The sequence below is a fragment of the Rhopalosiphum maidis genome, chromosome 2 (genome assembly GCF_003676215.2).
Source record: "Rhopalosiphum maidis isolate BTI-1 chromosome 2, ASM367621v3, whole genome shotgun sequence".
Taxonomy (NCBI): domain Eukaryota; kingdom Metazoa; phylum Arthropoda; class Insecta; order Hemiptera; family Aphididae; genus Rhopalosiphum; species Rhopalosiphum maidis.
Genome location: NC_040878.1, coordinates 84,168,816 through 84,192,867, shown reverse-complemented (window position 1 = coordinate 84,192,867; position 24,052 = coordinate 84,168,816). Strand labels below are relative to the sequence as shown.

Sequence of the window (24,052 nt, the reverse complement as noted above, 5' to 3'; positions counted from 1 at the left end):
GTAAATATGTAAAATAGTATGTTAATTTATATCTTACCTGTAGATTGTTATAAGTTATCTGATGGTTTTCTAGGTACTGACAACCGATAAAATTATTACTATACTTCAATAAATATTGTCGCATTTTAAATGTTTTATGTATGATGTATAATAGGCAGTATAGGTCCATCGTCCATAAATACATAATAATATCAATTAGTAAAAAAAAAAAATTATCGATATTATTATTTATTATTGACTAAATAACTAGTAGTCAGCACTAAAAACTACTCGGTACAAGAGAAAGTATCTATTACTTAAAAAGATGAGAAATGATTAGAATTTATTATCTAAATTATTGGTACCATAAACCGCGCTGAAGATTGTTCAAAAATGTATTTTTATTGCTTTAAAAGGCGATGACGGACACGAAAAAAAAAACTTAATTATAATAAACCAATACCATTAATTTATTCTGTGCCAATAAATTCGTCGGTTCACCACCAGGATTTACAATATTAAATAAAATATTATTTGAAATCACTATTCATAAATCTCATACACAATAATAATTATATCAAAATTATGTGCATGATATCGACTATATAGAAAAATATATGCCTGTATAAATTACCGTGCTAGCTACAGGGTAAATATGTGTTTATTGGTCACACTGCGATGTTATCAACGACCGGTATCACAATGTTGTCCAAGCGATTGTTAACGGAGCTATATCATTATTGTGTTCTGTTATTGTTGTTTGGACAAACCGAGTACCGACCGCCGACTGGAATTAATTGTTTTAGTATTTAATTAATTGGTTTTATGCGAGATTTCGTATAGGCCAAGTGATCATCTGGTTGTTCTTTCATCTTTTACTATTGTACACGTACGGAAGAATGGCTTCGAATCTAAATATGAACGACAGTATCGCTGCGGCTTTGGATGACAGTTCTAAGCGGCGGAGGTAAGTCCACGGTGATAGGATTTTGTCCTGTATTCGATGTAATTAAAATAATGGATTTTTTTCTAGCTCACGTTCGATAAAGAGAAGAAAGTTTGATGATGAACTAGTTGAATCGAGTTTAGGCGCAGGATTCGGATCACCTTTACCGAAAACGCAGCGCACTCGTACTCAGTCGTTAAACATGACATCTACAAGCTTGGGTATGTAAACCTTTGATGTTTACATAATTTATTATAAATCAGCATAAATTGTTTTGTACTGTTGAATTAATTGTATTTTTATGCCTCTACACTTAATTGTATCATTTGAATTGAGTTATATTCAATTTATAGGTAATATATTATGGTTTTGTGTTATACACTTATAAATCTAAAGACATGACATAATACAGTGTTATGGTAACTGGTCTAATTAAATGTGGTTTCCATGTTCATTGCTCTTTTAATTTTATTATTTTACTTTCTTAGATATTTAACTAATAATTTATATAATACTTATTTACTTAATAATTATCTAAATTATTTAGTAATTACTTTAGAGTCTAGATTATATCTCAAGCAGACTATACCTGTTGTTTTACATTTATTATGTATTATAAGTAAAAATTATAAATTATATAAAACAATATTAACTAACATTAAATACCTATGTTTCTTTTTTAATAGAAATGGATAATGCCATGTCACCAGTTCATAGTATTCCTGATGCAGTAATTATTGCAAACACTACCCCATCTACATCAACTACTCAACCACGGAAAGTTCCATCAAATAGAACTCCTACAAGTACCACTACATTAAATACTTTTGCTAATGTACCATCTACTTCAACAGTTTCATCGTCATCAAATCGAAATAGATCAAGAAAACAGAAGAATTTGAATAAAGATTTGGGACGTTGGAAACCAACAGATGATTTAATGTTAATACAAAGTGTTTTGCAGGTAACATTAATTTAATGGATAAATAAATTATTCTGTCATTTCCAACGCTAATATATATTATTTTGTAACACTTTATAGACCAATAATTTACCAATTGTCCATAGAGGTGTTAAATTTAGTTGTAGATTTACACTTAAAGAAATTGCACAGAGGTGGTATGCCTTGTTATATGATCCAACAATTTCTAGACTTGCCGTATCAGCAATGCGTAATTTACATCCAGAAAGTGTTGCTAATATAGAATCTAAAGCTCTATTTTCTGTTGCTGAAGAAGAACTTTTGGCTACTATACAATCAGTATGTTCAGTATTTTTTTTTTTAATAAATAGTTTAATGATTTATAATGAATCATTTTAGAACTCACAACCCACTATTGAAACATTTCAAGACTTGCTTACCGAAAATCCAAATATATTCCATCGAAGACGCACAGCTAAAATTCTTATGTGTCATTGGCAACAGATGAAACGATATTCTTTATTATCAGATCAGTGTAGTAAGTAATTATTAAAAAAACATGTTTATTTATTTTCAATTTGCTGTATCAAATACACATTATTACTCAACATGATGTTTAAAATTGTTGGGAAATATTCATTTTTATTTATATTTAAAAATAGAGTAAAAAATAAATTTAAAATTTATTTTAGTGTACGTGTCTAAATTAGTCTTAAAAATAATGGTTTATATTATCAAAAGTTTTAGAAATATAACCTTTGGGAAAAAAAATTATTAAAATTATTCAGTTTAAATTTATTTTATTTTGTTGACAGTAACTATTAATTGGTACATAAAAATAATAAGTAATCTAATTATTAGATTTTTTTTTTTTAAAAAAATATTTGCTAAAATAAAATGATTGTTTTTTATTCTAATATATTCTTTAACATATTAAATATACTCTACACAGTCTAAACCATAAAATATGCTTTTTAAACAAAACAACATTTTTTTCTATAAATTCTATGTTTCACAAATCATTAATATATCTTATTATCATTTAACTGCATATACTAAACTCTGTTCAAAATGAGATTGTGACTCAGCGGTCAACTTGTATGCATGGGTGTGGATTTAGTACACAGCAGTTGTACACATAGTTGACTCGGTGAGGTCGACAAATGGGTGTTGTCTGACTCCCGCTTAACAAAAACTGGTCGCCGCCAAGTCATGATCACATTTTAAATAAAGTATAGAAACAAATATGTAAAATTATAAAAATCCAATCTCTAGAAATAAGTAATACATCAGACATTTTAATTTAAAGTTTGAGTTCTGCAGAAATGCATTATTATAAGAGACGAATTGTAAAATCTAGTTTTGTTTTATTTTGTTTAGAATTTAATTTTCTTTTATCATTAGTTACTAATAAATGGAGAAAATTGAATTGTTTTATTATAGGTGCTTTAGAAAATCCTATACCCATACCATTGATGAGTGCACTTGAAGATCGAAATATTCATATTCTTAACAATGAACAAGAAGGTATAATATGTACCTAATGTATAATTTATTATTATAAATACAATAATTGTATATAATATGACAATTTGTTAATAATTGTACAATTATTTTATTTTTAAGTAACCACATTAACTTCAGAACATATTCCTACATTTGCTGAATGTGAAGACTTATTAAATGATCAACATTTATTGATGGAAAGGCCAGATCCTGTACTTGAGAGACATCTTGCACTAACAAATAAGTAATAAACTAAATCTTAGTAAAAATATTATGTGAAATTGCTACTGCAGCTTAACATTTTTATGTATATAATATTATCTACAATCACAATAATTATGAATTATTCCTTGGTTATATAATTCTAATTTAAAATATTTCATATTCAGTTTTGTTTCATGTATTGTTTCAGAACAAATCAACAAAATAATCTAATACAATACTACTGAAATTAATAAAACACTATAATTCTGTTTGTTTCTTTAATAACTTGATAATTTATTTTTTCCTGGAGAACAATATTTCAAAACTTCACTGTTGTTACTTTTGTAGTAGGGATGAAGTTCCATTATAATATATATATTATTTGAATATTCTTTATTTAAAACATGATAATTTATACTACATTTACATATTCAATACTTCTTCGCCTATTGTTCTGCAATAGAAACAAAATACATATATATGTTTTATTACAGTAATCAAATTATGTTTTGAAAAACTAATTAAAGTAACTTTTATAATCCTTATATAAAATGCATAATATAGCTTCTGGTAAATTTTGTTCTATGGATGATATACTAACAATTTTGTTATTTAAATTTATTTATTTGCAAACACAATTTAAATTAAATTTTTTTTTTTATGATTCAAAACTCATAGTTTATTGTGTGTAATTTTAATTTATTGTTTTATATCAAGCATACAATAAATTTTAGTTTTTGAGATTAAATCCATTCAAGTATCTAAATTTGTAAAACCTTTTAAGTTTTCTTATTGTCAAAATACCAACAAATATTACTTTATATTTATTTGCATAAATTTAAATTTATTTGGTTATTTTTATAGAAAAATAAAAAAGGAAATAAAAGTTTTAGAAGACGAATTACCTAGAGCACAAGTATTAGTATTTCCAATGACTGGTATCAATCCCGTAGAGTTTGAACCTCAAACATTAGCTGTGTTACGTGGTAGATTGGTCAGATATTTGATGAGGTCGAGGGAGGTAAGTTAATTTCATAAATGTTTGATAGGAGCATGGGTTGACTAAAGTTCTACATGTTTTCAGATAACCATTGGACGTTCATCAAAATATCAACAAGTTGATGTTGACCTAAAGCTTGAAGGACCTGCTTGGAAAATATCTAGACGACAAGCAACAATACGTTTGCGTAATACTGGAGACTTTTTAATTGCATGTGAAGGTAAAAAGTGTTTATATGTTGATGGGAAACCTTTGGCAGCTGGAAGTCGCTGCCGTCTCAATCATAATTCTGTCTTGGAGGTTTGTACACAATTTGAAAATAATGAATGGATATTTCTTTTTTAGGATCTAAAATTCTTTATTAAAGAACACTTAGTATTCCAAAACTATTAATGTTTTTGAATAAATTTTTTTATATAATTTCTAGTAGAAATAAAACAACATTTTTTTTAAGAAAAAAAAATGTGTGTGTTATAATTTTTTAGTTTTTTACTTTTTTGAATACCAACATACATTTTTTATTTCATATTCCAAACAAAATATTTTCTGCAGTATTTTGATATATCAAAATTGAAATTTGGACAAGTTATTTATGAGATAAATATTTTAATTAAATGGTAAGCAAAGTGGTCGACCAATATTTTGTATCTCTTCACTTTAAATACCTATAACTTATAAACTACTTGTCAAAATTTTTATTTTGTGTATCAAAACATTCCATTATATTTCGTTAAGGAATATGAATTTAAAAATGTATATTATATCCTGTCTTTTATAGTAATAGTAACAAATTTGCATTTGATATATGTGTCTATTAGATTGCCGGATTGAGATTTCTTTTCCTTATAAATCATCAATTGATCAACACATTTAAACAAGAAGCCACACAAAATCAGGTCCAGTTACCAGTACAAATAGTTAACCAAACACCGCAGAAACAGAATACCAATCAAAAGTCTCAGAAAACTACTGTTACAAAAGCTGAAAAACCTGTGCAGACCATTGAACAGCAACAGCAACAGAAAAAACTATTTGAAGAACAGCAAAAACAGAAATTGGAAGATCATGAAAAAATGTTATTAGAAGAGCAGAGACAAAAAATTATGCAGCAGCAACAAGATGAACTAGAACAACAACTAAAATTATTGGAAGCAGAAGAAGAAGAGCACAATCAACGTCAACAAAATTTGTTGTAAATTTTTTGATTAAGTTAATATTTATATATTTTATATTTATTAAGTAAAATATTTTTTTGTATAATTTAATATTAGATATGCAACTTCTGTGACGTATATTACTGTACATGGGACAATATTTACTTTTTTTTATTTTTATTTTATGTTAAACTAGTTGATTAAACAATGTTTGATATACTTGAAACAAATTTATGTATTAAATAGGTATTCTTTCTTATTTACTCTAATTAGTATTAAATACCAACAAATCATTCTTTAAATTATTATAATTAGTTGATGAATCATGTTAATTTTACAAACCCTGTAGTTGATTTTTTTTCTGATCTTATAGTAAATCTAATTGGATTTTCAGGAATGAAAACTCTTAGTGCCTATGTCTGAACAATCTTGTTTATATAGTTTGTCTCAGGAAAGAAAGGTATCATATTACGCATATTGACTGAGCTATGAACCGATAACGGGCGAATGAATTATGGGTAATTGGGTTCCGAGTAGCATGAGGATGTGCAAGAATATCCATTTTTTGTCAAGACACGTTACATCTCTTTTGTTTTTCGCGATACAGTTTATACTCAATAGATTTTTACTGTTATGCTTGAACTGTGAAACAGTCATTGCACATGGTTGTTGTCTCCTATCAAAACATACATTTAGTAGTTCCAATTTTGTTTTAAATAAAAAAAAATTAAATCAATTAAATACTAAGGTAAATTTACTCACTATCAAACTGTAAGGTAAAAAACAATACTTGTGATGTTCTATCGTTGGTTTTTTACGATTTTTTAATTTCTAAGCAAGAATGAATGTGTAAGTTGTTAAAAATTATAATATAGTACGTCATAACCAACGAAAAAACACAGATAATATTTTTACTTTTATGCTTGATAATAATTAATAGGTCAATTAACAGTAATCCAGTAATGTTAAAATGTTAAATCTAACAAACTAAGTAGTTTTATATGTCTATATATAAATTGTGTTGTGCGTGTTTATGAGAGAGAGAGAGAGAGAGCATATAATTTTATGTCTTTTTGATAACAACGATATTTTTTTTTTTGAATAATAGAATTTAAAAGATGATAAATAAATAATTGTAATTATTTTTTTGCGAATAATATTTTGAATATAACTTAAAAGTAATAAATGTGTGCCAGAGCATATTTTAAGAATTTTTTTATTAGGTGACATTATCACTATAAGCCATAAGGACTAGGCCAAGTATCTAATAGCAGCGGGTACCTTTTATATTGTAAAATGTAGAATCATTCAATTATGAATCATAACCGATGTTTTATGTTTTTAGACGAAAGCGGAAAGATTAGATTAATAAATAATTGTATTATCAATACAGTGGCGAAAAAACCGCGGACAATAAAGTTGGTCTTGATATTTTTCTTCAGCCGTATTGATAATAATTAATATTTATTTTTATAATAATTTGACCGATGATGATCGATTAGAAAAACAGTTGAAAACACTAAAACAGTAATCAAAACGTATTTGTTGATAAATAATAATAATGTGGTCCGGGACTTGAGTCATGGGGTACGAGACACGTTCATTAACAACACTAAGGTGGCACTAATTTTTCACGAGGTGACACTCATGCCACTTACTTTATATGGTAAAATATGCTTTGACGTGTGCGTATAATAATATTGTAATAATAACTATATTTGCCAATATCCAATATGCTGTAAATTGAAGATTTATATTTATACGAATATATACGATTGTCCTATTATGGTTGAGTTATAAAATAGATTCCTTCGCTTGAAATGCTTATTATGTATAAAAAATAAAACACAAGGTAGACTAGTAGGTGTGTTACTTAACTAAGTGCACTTAAAAGTTAAAGCCTTAAAATGTAGTGTTTAAACCGTATTGCAATGTGTTAATATTTGAACGCCGTTCGACAGCGTAACATCTTATATGCTAATTATTCGTTTAAAATAATAATTGGAGAAGCAGGTAAGTTTGCATAGTTATAAAATATTATTAGCTATTATTACCATTTACCAATATATTTTATTGTAAAACGTAAATAATGTTATCGTGACTTCTCTTTTTAGTATTGGTAGTTGCAACACTGTTAATGGGCATAGGACATATGGAACGTAATATTACCACAGGGCACAGCATAGATTGAATATTACTGTAGCAGGCTACTGCATCTATTCGTCTGATCTGCAAGTTGAATCTAAACGTGTGTAGCACTGTCTTATGCAGTTACCTTACCTATACCTACTCTGCCTACTCTTATATAGGCGGTTGCAGCCGTATACGTGAGATACTGACCACGGTTTCTACCAAAACAATTTTTTTGCTATTAAAAGCTGTACTTATTACAATAAGTATAGTTATTAAAAATCAATAAGTTAAATGTATAATACAATACAGTTTTTCAATAATAGATATATACTTATTATACCTAGTCCTTTAAATAAATGTAGACGGAGCTATATCATTTTATAGATTTTTATACCTCATGTCTGGTGAAAGCGAGTATTGGTCAGAAAACAAGGTAATTACCACTTACATTTTTGATGTTGCAAACGATTGGACCCATCGCGGGATCTCTATGATCTCTGTGTCTATCATTTTAAATTCTGCAGACCAGTTATACTTTATCTGTTATAATGTTTATATACCTTAGTACCTTACCTATATGGTACAAAAACCATTTGTAATTATGGTTGCATTAATTATTTAATTTTCGCGAAAATCAGGGTGAATTATTATAGCAGTTGGTTTACTCGACGTCGCTGGGAAATTTTGTTTGTGTAAGTAAGTTTTTGTTAATACTAAGCTATTTATTGCTGAAATTAAATATATTAATAATTTCGTCACCTCTCTACTGGTTTGAACTACCTACCGGATGATATATCTACCCATCTATAAAATTTCAAAATGTAATCAATCACCAATTGAACATGCGTATAGATAAACTTCAATCAACGGTAGAGTAAGTAGATAAAAATATAAATACTTAAATACCTACATTTTTTGTTAATAAATATATAGTAACATATTACATAAATATTTATCTACAAATTACGTATAAAATATATTAATAATTATTTGGGTATAAAAATTTTAATTTTCGAATTTATTGCATATTATTACATATAGGTACATAGGTATAGTTTGTAAGAATAATATTAAAAATATAAAGGTAGTTAGTATATCACAGCAAGTGGATTAAAAAACTTAGACTTTTTATAACATTTGAGGCTAGTCTTGTTGTGATGGTAAATTGAAATATTATGATTTAGGAAACGCGCGATAAGTGCAATAACGATGTCGCATTTTCACAGTTCGATTCATTTGAGAATATTGCTAGAAATATTATTATTAATTTTAAATTTTAGACAATACTATAAAAATAAATAATATATTCATTGGACACTTCTTCTCACTCATTCATTTCAGAAACATTCTGTGTAAGTAAATGCATACATGGAAACTAATAATTGCATGATATTTAAATGTACACATAAAACAATAATTTATATATTAAAGTTGTACATAGGTTGTACCTATGCGACGTTGCTGATGTGTGTATTGATGCTCCGCGATAAAATTATACTCGACTAATGGGTTATTTTTGTACCAATTGTACCATAATACAATATAATATATTTGTGCAATAGTATATTGTATATATTATGAAGTAATATTAAATTAGTTATGTACAATATAACTAGCATAACTGCATAAGTATTCAGATTTTTTGTATTAAAACTAGATCGGTGTGATAGTCTTAAAAAAAAACACACAAATCCTTACCCACCCTGTAATTACGCCCCTAGGTCGGACGAACGATTATAATAACAGCAAGACAAACAATAAATCACATAGGTTGTATGCGCATCTAAATATTTATAGAACTTTCGGACACGACACGCACGTATGTATATGGTATAGCCAGTCCGGCACGCGAATCGTAGAGAAGCACCGGGTGTAAAGTGATCAAAAGATAATAAGCTCTATATTATTATAGTATTACTATAAGGATACATTTTACTATCATGCAGTAAGTAATTGATCATAATTTCGTTTATATATTTAGTTTATTAAAAATTCACCATTATTATCGTCAACAATATTTCGTTAAAACTGTAATATAATATTATCATTTAAGTACCGGCTATAACGGGCGTAACATCTTAAATGGTAGTATAATGTTGCGCAGTATACTTGATTACTTTTTGATACGTAACTTTATAACGCGATAAATGAAATCATCGGGAGACTTTACGGCCAACCCTCTCTTGCTTTTATAATATACGTAGTGCGTTTCCCAGGTAACGCTAATGGGACGCGATTTTTGAGGGACTCGATTAATTATTAAATGAATACCTTTTTTTCTATTGGGTTGAGATTCAATTTCCCTGTCTTTATTTGGGAGTCGACTTACCTACCTGCACAAAAAAAAAAAAAATAATACAGAAATATAAAGAAAAAAAGGGAAATGTAGCGACCGATTGGTGATTACTTCGTATTATTATACGCATGCGACTATTGTCTTGTATATTGTTTTTATTTTATTACCGTCGAAATAATGTTTATCAAAACGATCAATTTCCGACACTTATTTGACTCGTTTTTATTTTAGGTGTTATTTATTTTATTTTATGTTTAGTATTTATTAATTAAATCACTAGAAAAACAATTTTTATTTTATATTTTAGAGTTTTTAAGCGCACAAGAGGTTGCATATTTTGAAAATTTCTAAGGATATTATTGATATTAACTGTATACTCTGCGTCTCTTCCTTATATTTAAAAGTTATTAATTATTATACATGGTACGTCAATAACTATATTGTGATCGATAATAACGCGCGATCGAGGAATGACGAACAATAGTGAAATAAAAATTATAGTCATGGAAGAAGCTGGATCGTTGGTGGAAGCGATCTATCTTTATTATGCCTCCTCTGGCCTCTTAACGTTATTGTATAGACCTGGCTGTAGCACAAATCAGATACATTAATATATTCGTCGTGCGTACACATTACATATATATTATATTAAGCCATTTAACACATGTGCGTGTACACAATTATATCGTATACTGGAACAACTACGTGACCAGTGTGGCAGTGTAGTATAAATACAAAACAATTAAATTTAAAAAAACACAAGTCTCTAATGTACACATGTGGTTTTTAACGATATCGCAATGATTACTTTTAATTTTCATCTTGATAGGTATATTTTGTGTATTGACGAAAAGAAAATTTATAATACACAATCGTTGTACTTATTTTAAGTTAAAAAGTCTGTTTTGTTTCAAACCATTGATATTGTAGTATTTATACATTTCCTTTATCTAATCGTTATTCTAACAACTAAATTCAATGCTCTTTACTTTATATAAATATATTATAAATATTTACATTGTTCTCGTAAGCTATTATTGGCTACATGGATTATTGGCACACAATTATCCACTAAAATGATAATTTCCTTTTTCTGCCAAAATTACACAAAAGATTGTTACTTTTCATAAAAATAAATTAAACTTAACATTAAAATTTAGTTTTTTTCATTTTTAATAACATATATTTATTATAAAAATTTTTTTCTATCCATATAACTAAAAAAAAAATCGAACCGTGTCATAAATTCATAAATCATACACAATATATGATTAAAATTATCAAAAATATTTTACTTAAGTAATTACTCATTAAAAACTTATATAATAGTAAACATTGTACTAGTTGATAATTTAATGAAAAAAGTAGGTAACTGCTCTGCTAACACTTCTAAGTTACTATTAACCTCTAACCTCTAATAGTATTTTTAAATTATAACAAAATAACCAAATTTGTTAGTCTTTGTTTAAATATCTAATTACAGCCAAATTTAAACTTAATAACTTATAATGCTTAAAAAATATATATTTTTATATATAAGGCTAAGATTTCAGTATGAAATACTTAAGAAAAAGATTGTATTACATTTTATTATAAATAAAATTTGAACATTTTTTGTTTTTTATGATTTGCAAATTTTTATAATTTAGATAAATTTTATTAATTTTTGAATTTCAAAATGTTTATAAAAATGTTTTGTGTATTTCATATTTTTCAACGACTTATGAGAGACTTTTCAGGATTACACTTTCGAGTTTTATGAACAGGTGAAAAACTTTGTTTGACAATTGTTGAAAATAATAATTTAAGTCAAATTATACCATAATTTTTTTATGATTTCTAATATAAGTAATTGAAGAAATTTTACATCAATGGTAATATGTTTATGAATTACAACAACATTTTCCCTAATTTTTTTTCCCAATTATTATTAAGAAAACTATTGAACATTTTTAACTTCAAAAAACCAAAAAAAAAAAATCAAATTTGCTATCAGAAATGCTATCAAAGTAGAAAATCTAAGAATGTTTTCTATTAGGAAAAAAGTATTCAAATACAAAAACAGAAAACAAATACACAACACTATAAATTTGTAAAAAGATATAATTCTTCGCTCAGAATTTAAAATACCCTATTTTTCCTATAAACATTAATATTATTTTGTAGGTAATCGTACATTAGTATAATAAAACAATGATATTATTGGTGTATTTATTTACAAAATGCATTTATTTTGTGGAAAAGGAAATCTAGGTTTTCCAAATTTAGTAAGAAAACACTAGTATTTAATGTGATCTTGCATTTTAAATAATTTTTATTTTTTATGCGTCAATCACTCGTTTAAATTAAATTGAATGAAATATTATTCTTGGTGAAGCGTTATCATAGTCATAAAAAACAACTTACGCGTATGTTCTAATATTACATTTTTTTATAAATAAGTAATTAGATTGTAACAAATTCATATCTTATACACATTAAACATAAATGAATTACTATTTATACAACGAGATAGTTAAGTTTATTTTGTCTCTATCTAAACGAAATTGGATTTTATACTTTGCACAACAATATACCTACAAATCCCTAAGGCCGAGTAACATTTTACCGTAATAGATTATGTAAACGAACTTATATATGGTTGGTAGATGCGTTTGTATAGGTATATGTATTGATTTTATTGATATATTATACAATTCACAAACAATAAACATTATCTAAATGTTTCAAAGGTTTTTTTTATATATACATTTTACGACGTGTATTAAGTATTCAAACAATTCAGTTGGTTTTTTAAGCACTTACAACCATACACCATGAAAACGTCAAGACAATATTTCGAATTCTCCTCTTTAAATTATGTTTGTGCAATAGAGTTCCTCCATTAATATATTTATGTATTAAATATAATAAACCTTTCATTTTATGATTATATTTTAACCCATTATCACCTTGATTTCACTCATTTGATAACAAATGAACAAATTCTATTACACTGGAATGGTAAGATATCTCCCTAGTCCCTTCGTTGTATATATTTTTTCTAATCGGATAAGTAAAACGTTCTTACAAATTTCCATTTTTCATTCTCAAGCAGTCGAATGACTTGAAAACATTTGGTAGTATTAATATAGAACAAAAATATGAATTTAAAATTTTAGATTTTGGGATGACAAATTGAATTATTTTATTAAAGACGAAATTAATATAACAATAAATCATGTCATCCACGGTTTAGTGGTAAATTAATCAACTTATATAATAAATCTATTTTTCAATCTCAAGATTTGTTGCTGTTTGGAAAACACTTATTGGACATATTATATCCGGTTTATTATTTTTTAGGGAAATCATTTGAACAGGGTTCCCCGTGGAGTTAGGAGGAGTTCAATTTCACTGTTATTCACTTTGTTATTTGATTAAAATAATTTTGTCCCATTAAGTTCAACAATTTGTAATATAATTGACTTAAGTACTTTACAATATATTATTCAATATTATCTAGATATAAAAGACTGAAAAAACCTTAGATTTTGTCCATCGTGGCTTAATGATTCATGTTTTAGATTCACTTATTGGTATTGGAAACCACTTGTTACTTGCATGTTTTGTTCAAGTCTAGTCAAACACTTTCAATTTGTATCTATTTTCGGAAAATTTTCTTTACAATTTAAAGGCTTTGGCGTCCATAATAGTAAAAGAAGTGAAAGTATATTATCTTTGTTTCATCTTTTACATTCTATTCATACATAGCTTACATAAATAGTAAATAAATGCGTATACTGGGTTTTGTCGTCTTAACTAATTAGGTAACTCAGATTTTTAAAACTTGAATTTTCTTAGTTTTCTGCTACTTTAATTTATAATACGTCGGTTTGATCTATAATGAAATTTGGAGTAGTATAGTCTGGTTAACCTTTGTATTGTCCGAAAATAGACATATCAGTATATCACATTATATTAATCGTGTACAAAACGGATTTCTCAGTTACTCTGGTTTTTACTCACTCGGTCACTCACTTCATTATAATTATACTAAAGTTGTCCATAGTCACTCAAGTTCTTGGTACAGGGGCGCACCCAGGATATTTTTTTGGCAGGGGCTAAATTCAAATCATTTTTAAATATTAATAGTATTTATAATACTATAAACAGCTAGAGATCTCTCCCGGGGCCCGGAATGACAGGTATAAATATATAATATTATACCTAATATTTTAATTTCGTTAGTTGATAATTTTTTTATATAATAATTTAAAGTCAATATACCTAATCAAATTATCAAAATGTTTGGGGCTAGCCATTTTGGGGGGATTAAAGCCCGTTATCCACCCCCTTGGGTGCGCCCTTGACTTGGTATAAACATGTTAAAAATGAGACACAATAGAACTCAATGTCTTAATAATGACAACATTTAATGTATAACATAATTATACTTTAAGGAATAACTGATGCATCAAGAATTTTAGAGGAAATTTACCAACAACATTTTTAGTGGGACAACATCCAATAACTATATTTATATTTACAGCTGTTCATAAATGTTAAATTTAATTTTTCACTTAATTCACGATTGATTAAATCAATATGTAATCTTAATTTACTCAATTTTATGTTGAGCGGGTATCTATTTTATTTTTTCTCATTTTTTCTCAATTTATTAATAATACTTTTTCTTATGTAATAGGTTTTTTTAGCAATCACAATGAGTGCAATTTGAACATTATTTTTTTTGACCTAACTATCCGAGTGCATTATTCGACCTTACCCATAATATTCATTGATCGCATGGTTTTCGTGACAGAAAGGATTTACCAACTTGTTCAGTATATTGTGCTGCAGACATGCATTCCGTCCTTGCTGGTCTTACGATCGTTGACACAGTATATAATATAGTAGGTAAATATAGCTTTATAATTTCTTATATTATCATATCCCTCAAACACTGACTTGTCGTGGAGATGGAAGGGGGAGGAGGGAGATTTTTGGAGGTAAAATTCTATCCAGATAGGTGTCCGTAGAGCTCGTGGGCGTTCGGGGGAGTGTCAACACTTTTTGGCTCAGCGAACTCGCGCGCGCTTTTCGGCGTCGAACAGCTGACTGCCGCACGCGACCTTAACAATAATAACAATATATTATTACGACGAATTGTGCGCCGACGAGCGGACGAGGGTCACGCTTGTCGTGTTTTTTAGTTTCGGCATTGCCATCATCGCATTATTCGCGTAAATATTATTTATACACACACTCCATTCGGGCAGGCGGCCTTTGGTCGCGCTTGAAATCGTATTTATAGGGCGCCGCGCGTATACCACGTGCGCTCACTCGTTCGAGTAGGTCGCTCAACCGCCGTCGCGCGGGGTGGGCCGAGTGTGGACCACGCGCCCTGTATGCGCGCTCGCGCACGCGGTCGCTGACGGCCTCCGTCGCGCGCGCACACACACACACACACACACACACACGCGCTCGGGCGCGCGGCCGTTTTCGTCGACGGCGAGTTATAATAAAATCGGGGGACGGACGTGTCCTTCTCCACCGCGCTCGCCACCACCACCTCCATCGAGACTCAATCCCTGCCGCCGCAGACGACGACACGTCGCACGCACACGCCGGCCGCTCCGTAGCGTTACAGGCTGCCACGAGCTTTTTACACGAGGGGACGCGCGCGCCGCGTACACATCGCATCAGTAGCGTGCCCACTCGCCGGTACGACATATTATTATTATTATTATTATTATTAAAATAATATAGGTACGCGTGCACGCACCGCGCCGCACCGAATCACACTGCCTCCGCCGCCGGAACGTTTCGCACGCGCGCGCGCGCCCTCTCACACGCTCACACACGCACGCTTGCACACCCCGTACAAGCACGCGGCGCGCCGCGGAATAATGCCAAATGGCCAAATCGCCGGCTGCGACGCCGTCGTCGAACGCACCGCCGTCGCCGCTATCACCGCCAATCGTCACCGTCGCCGCGGCGGGATCACGCTGCACATCACCGTCGGCGGCGTCGGCGGCTTTGGCGGCGACGCGTCACCGCCAGCCAGAGTGGACGGCCACATCGCCGGCGGTGTCTCCGTTGTCTCCGTCGTCCAGCGGCGACGGCTGTGGCAGTACGAGCAGCGGCAGCGGCAGCGGAGCCGGCGGTGGCCGCGGACAGTCTTGCCACTACGACGGCGACGCAGAGATTACGCTCAAGAGCATCGAACACACGCTGTTGCCGCTCGTCAAACAGGTACGTGTCACGCTTACAATACGTAGGTATAGTATTTTATGATGTTATTATGCCGCGTCCACCTCCACACGGTGACGTGTGATGTGCCGCCGCGATATTCGAAATGTACCGCACTACGTCCCCGTCCCATGGCCGGCCGGCTTAGTGACTGACCGCGCCGCTGTGTCTCCAGATGTATACCGTTCCGCTGCGACGACCACGCCGCCGCAGTAGTTATGCACACGCATATACATGTATATATTTTATGCATATTTGGGCGCGGAGCGGCTTGCATAGGTCCACGTGTGAAAATCTAAAGTGTATATACGTGATACCGTTTTGTAAACAGCGGTGGCCGGTGCGGTATGTGAGAGAACAGCTTCGGTTCTCAAACCAAAATAGAACGCCAGGTGTGACCCACATTACGCGTGCAGCGTTACGACGACGACGACGATAATAGGTAATAGACGTGTACATTAAGCCGGGTGACCTTTTTTCGCGTACACTTGACCGGCTTCCGTTTGTCCGCGTATCACCGCCGTTCGCACATGCCGAAAACGACAACGCCAAAAGTCGCAGAGACGGAGCGAGTGAAACGGAGAGATAATAAAAGATGTACGGCGGTGGTCAGGAAAAAGCGATGCGTATCGCCGTCGGAACGTTTCCCGTCGGGTCCTATACGGTTTGAGGTTAACCGTGTCATGATGAAAAGATACGCCGCCACCACCGCCGCTGGTGGCGTGTGCCTACGGTGACGACGACGGTGGCGTTGTCGGTGGCAGCAGCGGCGGCGGCGTTGGAGGTGACGGTGTGCAGGTCGGTGGTGTCGGCGGCGGTGGGTTTTTATTGATTGTCGGCGGCGGCGGGTTCGGCGTCGTCGTTCGCGCGCGTTGCGCGCACGCACCAGCGCCGAGCACGCGCTCGCGCCCGCGCAATTATACGCGCGCGCACGCACAAACGCACCGGACGAGCAGCAGCCAGCACAAGCACCAGCACCAGCAGATCGCCGCCGGACGCCGCCGACGCCGCCGTCGCTGCCGCAGCCGCCGCCGCCGCCGCTGCCGTCGCCCCCCCTCGAAACTTACACACACACACACCACACATACACTCTCATACATATATACACACATACACACACACACACACACACACACACACACATACACACATACATTTACACACAACGGTAAAGATATTTTATATTATTAAATTTGATAAAATAAAATATATTATATAAAAATAATTATTTAAAATAAAACAAATTCGCACCGCACACACAAAATACTATATGACCAATGCTACAGTATTTTTCGTACGGCTAATTTTTGTCAACAAAATTTAAAAAAAATGATATAATTTTAATAGAATGTTCGCGGTTTCACCAAACAATATATTATTATTATCATAATATATTAAAATAATAATCGTATATACAAAATATTATTATTGTTCTCGTCGTTATATCATCACCATCACCATCGCTGTTATTACTATTGAATTATTTTTATTATAAAAATATAATTTTCGTCGTAAGTTTCGCATCGTAACGTATACAACGGGTCTTACGCGTCGTCTCTGTCGTTGTTGTCGTCGTCGTCGTCGTCAAGATCCTCCCCCGGTTTTCCCGACGTCTCCTCGGACCTGCTGCAGTGCGAGTCCTGCTGTGCGCCGCACACGCGGGCGGAATCGACAGTGCAGAACACCCGGCTCACACCTCGCTCACGCCGATCGACAGACACGCCGTGACATGGCTCTTCTGCTTGGCGACCACTGCGGTAGACAGCAGGTAAGCCGCCGCCACGCACGTACCACGCGGTTATACCGCGCGGGCCGCTGCGGAATGTCCGATACGCCGCACGGCGGTCCTCAAACACACACAAACGTTTTTGGTTGGGGAAGAGGGAAAGTTTTTCGCGAATGAAGGTCGGAGAGCTTTTTTGAAGGGGGGAGTTGTTTTGGAGAGTGTATTCCAGATGAGGCAGTGGCGCGGGCGGGACCGGGTATAATATAAAGCTTCTCTGCGGATAGTGCGTCGATAGTCGGCGACGGACAGTGTCAGTGGCCAAGCCAAATACTCCGCATGCTCGTACCGCGTCTGAATCATATCCCGAAAGATTTGGTTTATATATTGATAAGCGCGCACACACACCACCGCAGCTAGTGTTTTTAGGCTACTTCGCGCATATATGTATATAAGATCGAGTTGTTAAAAATATTCTGGAGAATGGAGATATCAAAAACCGATCAAGTGTTTTATTTAAAGGTGTTTTGAATTTCTTATAGTCGGAATAACCGAGATATCGAGGTTTCAGTTACAGTGATTCCGACTGTATTATATGCATACCTTTTTATCAGTTACTATATACATAGACCTAGGTCAGAACATAACGTTATACACCATGTTATTGATATAAATATTATTCTCTGCGAAGTTCGCTTTTTTTGTATTGTCCCTTTTTATGTTTTGTACGGATATCCATTCCCGATTTTTATCCATTAACGTATAAAACGTGTGTATAAAAACTCATCAAATTTATTTCAAAAGTTTTAAACAAAACATAGATGATGAACAAAAAGCCAGATTTATCCTAATCACGGTTTTGATAATTATTATAACAACAACACAGTAAAACAACCGTTATGATAATCAAATTATTGCTAATGTTATTGTTATTTTCACTGAGTTTTCTTAAACGAATACAACGTAGGACCTTTAAAACTTGAATTATTTTCAAATCAATAGGTACTTTGCAACCCCTAATCATATTTTGATAATTAGGTAAAACCATTTTTCGGTGGCTAAATACCGTCGTACCGATTTCCACATCTTACCACACAAGCAAAAATTATATTATGGTAGAGTCCAGTGGTTTTTTCATTCGTTTTTTATTTGAATTTCAAAACAACCGTAGCTGAGTTTATTCGTTATTATGAAAATACTTGTAGTATGGTATAAAGATAGATATTAATATATTATAATCATAAAAATATTATAAGTATTTATAATATAATAATATGTTTTATCGGAAATTCGTTATCAATTGGATGGCGAATCGTTTTTTTCGATTATTCCGACCAAAGGATATTTGATTGTACCCTTGGGACTCTTAGTACGAGTGTTTTTCTTTAAATATCAAAAGATTGTAGGCGGGTTCGTTTCATTTAAACATTTATGTGGATACGGGGTACGGCCCACACAATGAATGTCTGAATAAAAACGTCATTCATCAAAAATTTCAACATTATTTTACTATCAGTCGGAGAACTAATAGCGTTGTTTGAAAAGTTTTTGTTCCTAGTGTTTGGTCATTCGGGCTAATGTGGTGAGTCGACCTTAAACGTTTTTTACAGGGTTACTGACTTTTTTATACAGACCAAACATGATGTTGCTATGATAAAATTAATCAAAGAAAGTATTTAAGTATAGTTCAGTAAATTAAAAATTATCAATATTCTACCTAGGATGATTCTGTGTCGTTAGATGTGTTTAACTTCCATTCGATACGATTTGGAAAATCGCGAATATTACAATAATTTAGAAAACAGAGACAATTTAATCATAGTTTCGATTAAAGTAAGAAATAAAGATAAATTATATAATTAGATAAACAACGATTGAAATCTGATTAATTTTTTAGGTAATGAATTTATTAATTTATTGTGATTTATATACGAGTATATTATAGATTGTAAAATTAATAATGTCAGTTACACATTTTCTGAGTTTTCATTAAAACTAATACGTTTAGGGTGATATTGTAATATCGTTATAGGCAATTATTTTAATCACTTGTGCGTTAAGTACTTAATAAATGGTAGGCACTTTTAATATTTTATTCGATTTTAATTTTAAATATTATACATGTAACAATAATGGTAGTATGCAGTGCAGTTAAGCTTATTTATTAATTTCAAATAGTTATTTTTTTCTTATTTTTCTTCGGGCAATTTTAATGATGTCTGACACTTGGCGACAAAGTTAGTCAACTCGGCTTGATTAATCGTTTTCAGTTTGTATTTATATAAGGGTGAACGCGGTACGGGTTGACCTCCGGTCATTTTATATCCAGCTGTGTAACATTCGATCTACGCTCATAATGTGTCAAAATATTCGTTTTATCGAAAAGATTTATGCACAATGCACGGTCAATGGGTTGAAACGATACCGCCAAGGAGTCACGTGTCTATTAAGTTGTCTATCACTGCGAAACGTTTGACTTCATTATTATTGTCAAGTTATTTCAACTAGGTACCGCAACAGTCTTTGTCCACATTTTATACGGAGTTTAGTTATATTAACGTCAAACTAATACGATTAAATTGGCTTTCGTGAAAACCACTCAAGTTCACGTGAAATACGGCCAACTTTCGTGTATAGGCGAACACTCTCACACCCACCCACCCACCGATCATCGTTTTTGAAACACATTAGAGGTCGGCAGGTAGTTATACTATTGTATTTAAGGCGTATATAATCAACTATACGTAACATTTTATTTTTTTTCTATAATGATTTTTCTTTTGTTAATAAAGTAAACAAAATCATCTGGAAAAAAAACGAAAAGAAAAAAAAATTCAGTTGTAATATTGCCTAAGGTAACGGGTCATTTAATTCGGAATTTACTTGAATATTTACACGCCGTGTTCGGAGTACCTAAACTATAACCATGCACGTGGGCACTAATACACTAAAAATAATATCACTATGCTTTTGTTTACCTTAGCCACGTTAATTTTTACGCATGTTTAATGTCTCGTGAATTTCATAAATTGTATGTGCTATACGCACAACACATGTAAATGTAATGTAGTAAAAATAAAATGCTTTTCTCGTATAGTAACGTAGTAAAATATATTTTGGTATGTATTATACATTTATACTACTATATATTATGTACGATTATTGGTTTTCGAAATCCCTCATACTGTGATTACAGGGGCTCAATTTCAACAAAAAGCTATGATGGTGTTGAAGACCAATATTTTTTTTATTTTTTTGGTCAGTCTTATGATAACGGATTATACGTCGAACATCCATCCTTTATACGCCACCAATCGAATAATCAATTTTTAATAACGACTGCAATGGCGTTATTAACAAAACATATAAGAACTAATTAACCACAAATGGTATAAATTATGTAGGAGTGATAATTTCAAAATTGGAGATGCTAAGCATGTTCAACGAGCTCCTTCTAAATTATGCCAATGTAACTAATATAAGAGATTAAGAGTGGACTTGTCAAACCACAATAATATAATAACGTGAAACAACAAATATTATTATTATCGTTACTTATTTTAAAATTATTCAAGAAGTTATTAATTTCGCATAAATGGTTAAATTGTTTTGTATACATGTTAATAGGTACCTAATAACTCAAATTATTATAATATGCAAACTGAAAAAATGTGACCACATTATATAGGTGATTTAAAATGTATATAAAGAACCACGTTGTATAGCTGGTACAATGAATTGTATATAACTGTGTATAAGAAACATATATGCATATGCATTTTACTGACGCAGTGGTATTATTTTTTTTTTTATCTCAATTTCGACATCAGTGCATCAATAATGTATACGCTTCAGACAGTTTACGTCTGAAACATTTTTTTTTTCGTTAAGTGGAACTTGTGTTCAATATATTATATAGCTTGCCGAGTTCATATAGAGCGATATGGAAGGAAAAAATACCAATATACTTTCACATTTTAAAGTACTTCCAACACGTGTGGTGGAAATAATGTTTATGCTGACAGGATTTTGCCTGGAAAAAAGTACCATTTTTCGACCAACATAGCTTGGCGGTCAGACCTTTCGGGTTATGCTCTGAAATTTAACTTGGAATATGGTTGCCTCGGGAACGGTAGTTTTTTCGGTTGCGTGTTACTTAAAAAAATTAAACGTTCTTAACGCGGCGGGGCCGAATCAATGCTTGAAATTTTTTTGTAATACATATTTTCATTTGACTAATAGCACTATATATTAAACTTGCAAAAAATTTATACCAACACATTACGCGTTCAAATACACACGCATTTCAACGTATTTCGTAACTGGCACGTCTTGCTAACTGTTAATATTCGTAGTCAGTGTCAGTGTATGGACGCTGACAGTCGCTGGTGATCGTTGACGTACAATAAAAAGTCAGTAAATGTTGGCAAATTGTTTAAAAGTGCATTTTATTACATCTTTAATATGTTCTATGTAGTTCATGTAGTAAAGTCACGAATGCTGTTATCTGTACAGCAATTTCATTGTATAGGCAGGTATAGTAAATTTACCTTATAGGCTATATTTAATGATAGCCGTTTGTATTAACAAGCCTTATTATAATTTTTTTCTTTATTTTATTTAAAATGAAAAACATTTACTAAATTGTTATGGAAAAAAAATGTAATAGTTTATTTATATCTTAAGGGCACAACTATTGTTTCTTTTTATCTGCTTCTGAAAAAATAAATAAAACTTTGTTGTATCTAGTAAAGCGCAGATTACCGTGAAAAGACATAAAAAAAAAAGCGTATCGTCTCAAAATAATTCAGATGATACAGCGATATTTTGAATAATTAAAACTGTGTTTGGTCTTTTTTAAACAGAATACTTTAGAATAATAAACTGATTAAACAATTTATTATGATAAAACTAATGAAACGTTTGGTATTTATTTACGAAACACACATACAGCTGGCAGTGACGTAGGTACTCAAAACTTTCGCAAAAGTGGGTATGAAAATATACATATAAATTTGTATAGTATAAAAAAGGAAATGCCCCATTTTTATTAACACCCCCGATGGGTATGCCACTCATAAGACTGCTGGATATAACTAATGGGTATGATTAACTCACGAATCGAATTGCAATGAAAATATTTAAATATGTAAATACCATAATAATTTTTTGTGCATTTGATATTGGCGCATTAAAGTTCATACGAAACATTTCAATCAACAAGAGCCGAGAAATAAAGATTAAAGGTATTATTTTTAAATCTATCTTCGGCTATGATGATATTCCTTGTAGTGTCGAATAAAAATATTGTTTGTATACATATTCCTGTGAATATGGTGATTTAAAATGTAATTTAAATCATAACGATCATCTGGGCATATTTTGTACAATTAATATCAAAGTAGTTAAAGTCAAAGACGACAGAGGATGTTTAGTGTTACCATATTATAACATAAATGTATTTTAAACAGGTAGCAAAGATGAGCATTAACGAGTTAAAATTAAGTTAATATTAAGTAATTCGTTACTTTTTTTTTGAAACTAATTTTTAAGATATTTAACGTATTAACTTAAGTTAAATAAGTTAATTGTATACAGATTTATTAAAATTAGGTTAAGTTTAAAATCTATATAATCCATTCATTTATGACTTTGTTGGCTTGAGAAATATTAGATATCGTAGAAAATAAATGTATTTTGTATCCAATAATTATTCATACAAAATCAAAATCTTTCAATGGGTAACTATGTAAATATAATTATTTTATTTAAACATAATATTATGTTAGGTATGTATTTATGTATACCATATATAATTTTGATTGTGTTTATACTTAGTACAGATATATTCCAAATATTGACGTGTAGCAGCTAAGTAGAACTTATATCGTTTGTGTATTTATACTATTTTAACTCTTCCCTTCTTTAATGGGTGGGAGAATATTTGGATGAATC

General features: G+C 31.5%; 2 protein-coding genes across 3 annotated transcripts in view; both read left to right on the top strand.

Annotated features, from left to right (window-relative positions):
* The first annotated feature begins 743 nt into the window (after window positions 1–743).
* Window positions 744–5,885, top strand: LOC113553161 (microspherule protein 1). Its single transcript, XM_026956338.1, has 10 exons — window positions 744–946; window positions 1,013–1,146; window positions 1,612–1,889; window positions 1,968–2,186; window positions 2,247–2,385; window positions 3,291–3,374; window positions 3,474–3,597; window positions 4,422–4,578; window positions 4,642–4,857; window positions 5,376–5,885. The coding sequence occupies exons 1-10, from the start codon at window positions 879–881 to the stop codon at window positions 5,751–5,753; spliced, it is 1,797 nt and encodes a 598-aa protein (XP_026812139.1). The 5' UTR covers window positions 744–878; the 3' UTR covers window positions 5,754–5,885.
* Window positions 5,886–16,038: 10,153 nt separating this feature from the next.
* LOC113553255 (alpha-catulin) overlaps window positions 16,039–24,052 on the top strand; it is a 45,636-nt gene continuing 37,622 nt past the window's right edge. Inside the window, exon 1 of one of the 2 annotated variants that reach the window (XM_026956484.1) lies at window positions 16,039–16,377. In XM_026956484.1, the coding sequence (XP_026812285.1) occupies window positions 16,039–16,377 (339 nt within the window). Of the gene's footprint in view, window positions 16,378–17,527; window positions 18,143–24,052 lie in introns of those variants that run through there. The other variant, XM_026956485.1, reaches the window with a different exon arrangement.

Bases quoted from the DNA above. Each gene is read 5' to 3' on its own strand.
- LOC113553161 (XM_026956338.1), top strand. From the start codon at position 879: ATGGCTTCGAATCTAAATATGAACGACAGTATCGCTGCGGCTTTGGAT. The intron at 1,890-1,967 runs GTAACATTAATT...AACACTTTATAG, and splicing joins TAATACAAAGTGTTTTGCAG to ACCAATAATTTACCAATTGT. The intron at 2,187-2,246 runs GTATGTTCAGTA...GAATCATTTTAG, and splicing joins TTTTGGCTACTATACAATCA to AACTCACAACCCACTATTGA.